The 7,421-nt window shown below is 38.5% G+C and overlaps 1 protein-coding gene across 1 annotated transcript; it reads left to right on the forward strand.

The window, feature by feature from the left end:
• The first annotated feature begins 827 nt into the window (after positions 1–827).
• On the forward strand, positions 828–7,148 carry LOC126801213 (protein CONSERVED ONLY IN THE GREEN LINEAGE 160, chloroplastic). The gene is given in 10 exon segments (XM_050528692.1): positions 828–1,412; positions 1,900–1,949; positions 2,026–2,107; positions 2,216–2,311; positions 2,510–2,590; positions 2,709–2,800; positions 5,968–6,060; positions 6,684–6,752; positions 6,947–7,026; positions 7,029–7,148. Coding segments are annotated over 10 exon segments (987 nt in total). The 5' UTR covers positions 828–1,088; the 3' UTR covers positions 7,049–7,148.
• Positions 7,149–7,421: the final 273 nt, after the last annotated feature.

Genomic DNA, 7,421 nt, shown 5'->3' on the forward strand with positions numbered 1-7,421 from the left:
TAATAGAGAAAAACCAGACGAGTTTTGCGTGTTCATCAATCGTTAAGAATCGAGCAATTGAATACCGAAGATTGGGGTCTCTTCTTTTGTTTTCAAATTGGTGTAGTAAAAACTAAAACACAAGCACGGTCGTTCACACGAGCATAGCGTGTATAACAAAGCTAGTGATGATTGAAGAACATTGTCAATGCATCATTATTAATTGGTATGACTACCGCATAAGCACATATAATCTTCATAGGATACAAGAATTGTAATCGTTATTGAAACCTCCACATTTGTTCAATTGACTCTCTACGCTCTCATCCCAGTAGATTTCAGGAGGAAATTTAGATGGATTCTCGGAAATTTAAACTTAGGCCATGTTTGGTTCAAGGAATCACAGCCTAGGGAAAGGAAAATAGTTCTTTTCCAGTGTTTGAAAGCAATTGGAAAGAAGCTGGAAAGGGAAATGGTTCCAAGGATCTGGAAAATAAGGGGGAAACTGCTTCCACCCACCCAATCTATGGAAAGAGTTTCCTACCCGGTTATTGATGAGATAGCAGAGTTTTTTAACCAAATTGTCCCACTCAACTTTTTTATTTCTCTTTTTTATTGATGAAAAGTTGAGGGTAATATTGGCAAATTGTTATAAACTTACAATGATGTTTCCTTTTTCAGACTATATTCCTGGCATTTCCAAACATGAGAAGGGAAAATTGTTGAGAGAGGAAATTTCCAATGCTTGTGGAAAATCTCAATAATTGTTTTCCTTTCCATGCCATTCTGTGAACCAAACGTGGCCAGGAGTGTGGGACTACAACATTACATGGGATGTTGGAGTTGTTCCGTGTGTCAGGCAACTCCTACCCTCCTATGATATAGTACAGTTCTTACTGTGATCGAAGCATTCCTCTCTGAGTCTCTTCCTCAACTCTTTTCCTTACCTTGTTTCTATCCACTAGATTTTTCTCTCCCAACATACTATTAGATATTTCTGCTCTCTGTGAATAAGACACCCCGATTGTGGACTCCATCATCACCACAACCCACCATTTCCATTCTCACAATTCAAAACAAAAACAGAGAAAACCAACCAAACAGTATCAATGGCGATTCTGAACTCCTACCTCTCAGTGACCTCCACCGCAACACCAATTTCTCCCGACTCATCATCATCTTCAAGCCAGCTCGTACCCGACCCGAGACAAAGCAAGATCCTACTTCCCAAGAAGAAGCCCCAGAAATGGTCCACTGGTATGGCTCCGGGAGACTACGGTGGCCCACCAACCACCACCAAGCTCCGGAAATACTGGGGAGGTGACGTGGACCCTCTCGAGTCTGATGACTTCATGTGGAACAAAGAGTTCATGGACCGCATGAAGAAACTCATTCAGGAACCTGACACTTCCACCCTAGTCGCTCCTGCCAAGGTTTCTCATTCTAGTACTCGTAACTTGGGTTTCTTAATGTAGTTTGATTGTCTTGGTTGGTACTTGGGTGGTTTGAGAATGATGGGTTTCCTGTGTTTTCAACTCAATATTTGTCGGAGTGTTTCATTTAGCTTAGAAATCAGTTTGATTGGTTGTTGTCTGCATTTACTGTACTGCTGTCCTTTTTGTTACTTGGGCATAATGTCAATCTTTGCTCTTGATTTATTGGATGAGGTTTGAACCAAACCCTTTACACAGTCGTACAAAGAGTTTTAAGTTGTTAATTTTGCTTTGATGGAAGAGTTAAAGTTGTTAATTGGCTTAAGGAAGTAAAGAAAAACAATGGCATCATAAGATTTTAGTTCTCGGTTGATTGTTTCTCATTGGCAATCTAAGTGAGTGATGGTGAAGAAAGTTGTGTGGTTTGTTGCTTTGTGAATGGTTTCTGTGGCTCTGTTGTGTGATCAAGCTACTTTGTTGTTAACAGGATGTGCCTTCTGGATTTCTTAGCTTGAATAGGGTCATGAGCCTTGACAGGTTTGTTATCGTACTTTCAATTGTTTATTTATATCTGCATTTTCTATTAAATATTGACCCAAGTAAGGATGTACAGTGTAGAAATCGATTTGAGCAAACAACTCACAGCTTCTCCTGCCCAGCCTGAGTTACAGCAGCATGTTGAGGCTCCAACACAAGTATGGTGGTTATTGTTTGACTGTCATTCAGTTTTAATCTGAGTAATTTATCCCGGGATAGTATTGGCCATTTATAACTTTCTTTTTTGGATATGAAATGATTCTCAGAGTTTAAAAAGCACTACTATTAAATGGAGACATGCACCAACACGGCGTGAGCAAGATAAATGGGCCAGAGCGACTAAGGCTGCTACTGGAGGCAGTGTAAGTCTAATGTTCCACTAGAAGTCCCTATATAGTATATACAGCCGCTTTGAATCTTTTTAATGGATCATCTAGCTTATTCTGGCGAATAATGGTTTTTCTCGTATAAAAGAAATGAGAACTTTCATGTACTCTTACTACGTGTTGATGATGGATTATTCCTAAATTTATTATTCTCAATTGGATATTTACATGCAGGAAGTGATGTTTCGGGAATTAAGGCGCTCAAAGGAGGACCCAAAGGTAGTAGCTGAGCAGTATAGAAAGCAGTATTTCAAGGTAGATATCTGCAGTACTGTCTCCTGAATCATGCTACCTTGTTCAGCTTCATTTTCCATTGGCACCATCTTGAGTATACAAAAGAGGATTAATAGTAATATTCCTTTTCATATTACAGTTAAAGAAGAGATTGCAAGTACTTACACTGGGTATAGGAGGTGTTGGATTAGTTTCAGCTTATATTTCATATTCCCCTGAAATCGCCGCTAGGTATGTCCGGTTCACGTTTTTTTCTCTAATATATATGAAATAAGAAAGTATCAATTATGCAATCACTAGTTTCTGGTCCGTCAGTTTCATTTCTTACTTGACATTTTTGCAGAAAATATCAGTGTTTTCAAAGGCGACGCCGAGGCGTCGCCGGTGCGCGCCTTCGGGCGGAGCGACGATGAAAAGCCCCGCAGGTGCAAACCCAGGCAAGGCGACGGAAAGGCGACTGCCGGAGCGGCGGAGCGAAGGGAAAAACGGAGGCGGCTGCATCTGCGCGAAGAAGACGACGAGATTTTTTTTTATTTTTTTTTCTGGTGTCAACACGACGTCGTTTTGCCTTTTAATACAACCACTTGTTATTCATAATGATAGAGATGGGATCGGCTTCATCAGCTGATGGTGCTTATCGGGAGCATTGTTGGCCCCGACGGCACGTCGAGTAGAGGCGCGTTGGATTGGCTGGTGCCGTGTGTGGTGGAGTTTCTGAGCAGTAATGACTGGGCAGTGAGAAAGGGCGCGGCTGAGACGCTCGGAAAAGTAGCCACGACGGAGTCAGATTTGGCGCCACTCTATAAAGCTTGTTGCTTGAGTGCTTTGGAAAGCTGAAGATTTGATAAGGTATTAAGGCTTTGTTTTGTTGCCAAGAAAATGTGTTCTTGATGATTTGAGTAGCACTTTTGTGCATTTTCCCCTGATTTTGCTAATTGATATTTCAACAGGTGAAGGTAGTGAGGGAGACTATGAATAATGCACTAGAGATGTGGAAGATTTTCGCAGGCTTCCGAGGAGGTTTCAACTCCAATGCAATCCAGATCTTCAACTGGTGAGCTTCTACTTTGATTATTCTGTTTAAGCATTTCTTGTTTTAGAGACTTCAAGTATATAGCAGTACTTGAATGCATTGAAGTTGGTTACTTTATCAATGATTTGATCAAATAGTAAACACAGTGAGCACAAAACCTTTTGAGTTTTGGTTTGTTTCCTCATTTTTGCAATATGCTGTTGCAACATATGGTGTTGTTGTGTTCAACATATGGTGCTGTTGCGTCAACCATTTGGGAAGGGAGAGGAGGGATTGATGAGCAAGGTTTCGTTTAGACTATGGCTACTGATAATAGAGCAAACACAAAATACTCACCGTCTGGGCAACACTATCATCGACATTAACGAAATACTTCCTGGTGAACATGACACTGATACCATAATTAGCAATCACATTAAATGAGTTCAAACACAAGTGAAGCAAGGGAAGAGTCAGACTTACTTAACAACTGAATAGGAAGGATTGTCCTGTAATGGATTAGGATATGTCTGCAAGGTATCATCAAAAAATTAAAAAACTTAAAAAGAAAAAAATCTGAGGCACAATTCTAATTTAAGTAAATCTTTTTATGCCTTTGCAGTCAGTAAACTTAAAAAGCAAGATTAATTAGTTCGATCTGCACAGAACTAAGTCATGTCTGCCCCTGAATATACCCAACATAATACTACCATATAATATATATAAATTAATGTTTGTTGGAAAGGCAATCGCCTTAGATCGCCTTAGCGCGCCGATGCTCTCGCCTTGTGAGGCTTGATCATGTCGCCTTCGCCTTCGCTTTCGCATATGAAAACATTGGAAAATATTGTACTGAATCCCACTAAAATGTCTGAATATACTTTCTACTTGAATTCTGTGTTTCATTATTTTCACTCATTGTCCTTGTTCTTGCTTCCATAGAACTTTTAATGGGCCCAACATGTGTTAATGTGCTGAACTTGTAAGCTTAAGACAGTTTATGTGCTGCATGCACTGTTTCCTATTAGTCTTCATACCCTATTATATCGATTCGCTTCCTATTTTATAAGAGAGAACTTATTAGGAGAAATAGTTTGCTCAGAGAGCTAATGCAAGGTGAAATTATTGTAATGCATTCATAGTTGGATTCCATTGTTTTTTTCTAGTGTCCTGGTTCACAATAGAGTGCCAAATCAGTAGTATGAGGTTTGTGAACTAGCGGAAAAGTGCAGGCAAGCATTGTGGAGATAGATACGCTTATTGGCCTATGGATGAGCCGTCCACTATATTTATGCTATAACCAGGCAATTGAAAAGGACCTAGCAGACAAAAACTCATCTCTAATTGAGTTTGAGCTCAACAAACAGCAGCTGCACTCGAAGAGCATCAATCGGTGAATCATTTGCTCTTAATTGGAGACCATAGTCAACTATATATGGTCCACCCGAGATTCAATATATATCTATTATATATTTTTTCCCATTTGCACTTTTCTCCTGCACCACCAATATATATTGACCTAATGCACGATGACTTTTCTGAATCAAGAAGCTAGTGAGAAGGGGCCTTAGTAAATCAGTCATTATCCATTCCCTAATCCTAATTTATTTTGCCATATGGGTTGCTCTTCCAACATCAACTGAGCCGTCAACATGCAGATGGAGTAATCCTTCTTGGTAAACCAGCCCTACATTTGCTTTTTTAGGGTCGAAAACGTGGTAGGCGAAGTGAACCTATGTAACTTTGAGCCTGTGAACTGTACAGTGGAATGCTCAGAAGTTTTCGGAGATGTTTAGGGGGTTGGATATGTGTTATTGATCTTTATGAGCACCTGCAGGTTGCTTTTCTATCCATGTACTCAGTATGCCTGTTAGTGTGATAAAAGTAACTATCCATGATTTTACTTTTATGGAAATTAGTTACTCACATCGTGTGGCTCTCAGACTCCATGTCGTCAGCTAATTATATTTAGTCAGATTTGTGCACAGAGAGTATGTCATTAATGTCAAGATCCATTATGTGGTTAAACTTTATGAAAGGATTTGAGAATTAATTTGATGTGTTGAACTCCAGCGTTTAAATGCTTTGAACTTACATGTTTGCCTACATAGCATGATGAATATGGAGATCAGTACTCTTTTACAACTAATTGAACAAATATTTCCCAAAATTTTTAGTGTTGAATAAGTTATCATTAGATTAAGCCCCAATTAATCAGTGATGAGTATATAACCAGATTGAGGGCCTTCTTTGGTTTAATTTTTGGCATTTCAATATCATCAGCTTTCCTGGCTATCTCTCAGAATTTGATGGGGTTTTTTTTTTTTTTAGATATTGTACAAATTTTCTTTATGAAATTGGTGCTCATTGTTTCTTATACATTCAGCTATGGAGTTGGGTTCCTTGGTTCTCTGGTTTACATGCGTATGCCGGGGAGCAGCGTGGATTCCATGGCAGATGGAGCAAGAGGACTTCTTAAGTACGTTACAGTTGACTACTTATGATCATGCAAATTTAAAGCCAAAATTAATTACTTAATTGTATATATATGAGCAGTTCAATATGCAGTTAGATTAATAATTGTAAAACATATGCACGAGTTTTTTGATAATTAGAACATCCTCCAGCACAAACTAACCAGTTTCCCAGAATTTTCAATCTATCTTGAGGCTTCACCTAAAGAATCCTGATAGCTCCAATAGTGCCTTATTTTGCTCCACAAACCTGAGTTGTTAGGTTATGTAGTCGCTTCCAGCTTGAAGATTTTTTTGTTATCTGTTAACCTCCAGTTTAAAACTAGCACTGCCTGTTGAGTCTCTGATTTAATGTGCTGCTCATACATATTTGGGAAAGATTGGTTTATATATGTTTTTTTTTCCTTCATTGGTTACAAACTTACAAGATGAATGTTGTTTTACTTCAGACCAGTTTGTAAAGAATTTATCCCTAATTGTCAATTGGGAAATAGAATTTGGAAGTCAAGAAGAATAATGATGTGCCTACCCTAACCATGATTATCCAGTTGCCTTGTTGTGTTGTGTCTTTTCTAGTATTAACTATATGAAAGGTGAAATGATATAACTCTGGAATTTTATTATGCAGGGGAGCAATTGGTCAACCAAGGCTATTGGTTCCTGTTGTATTAGTCATGGAATTTTATTATGCAGGGGAGCAATTGGTCAACCAAGACACTTTCCTGTTTGATTGTCACTACACTCTTATTTCTTCAAATGCGTGTCAAATTTTTCTTAATTTATTGACCTTTCTCTTAGTACTTGAAACTTGACTCAATGCATATGGCTGAACATTTCAAGTTCATGCTATGACTATCTTTCAATGACTAATAAAGCTGAGTTTGGCTATAGGATCATTGTTCCACAATATGGATTCATGCAATTGGAACTGATACTAATCTTGGTGGGATTCTTCACGTATAAAATTGCCACCTTATCCAAGCTATAGAGTAAGCAATTCCTCAAGTTGAGAAAATAGATACAAGTTCATGATAAACCTTCACATATACGACAGCAGAATATTCCAGTAATGGTTATGATACAGCTCGCAGAGGTTTAAGCCCACCTCAGAATTTTGGGGAAAAAAAAAACTTAGGTATATACATAGTTTTTGGTACTACACTAAATCACTAATACCCTCACTCTATATTCTTCCCGATATAATTCTAAGTTCTCTCAGTCTCTCACTTTTTATCAACTGTTTGGTACTACATTAAATCTCTCACTCTTTATATTCTTCCTGACATAACTCTAAGTTCTCTCAGTCCCTCACTCTCTATCAACTGTTTGGTATTACACTAAATCACTAATATTCTCACTCATCTCT

This window comes from Argentina anserina, chromosome 6 (genome assembly GCF_933775445.1).
Source record: "Argentina anserina chromosome 6, drPotAnse1.1, whole genome shotgun sequence".
In the NCBI taxonomy this organism is placed as follows: domain Eukaryota; kingdom Viridiplantae; phylum Streptophyta; class Magnoliopsida; order Rosales; family Rosaceae; genus Argentina; species Argentina anserina.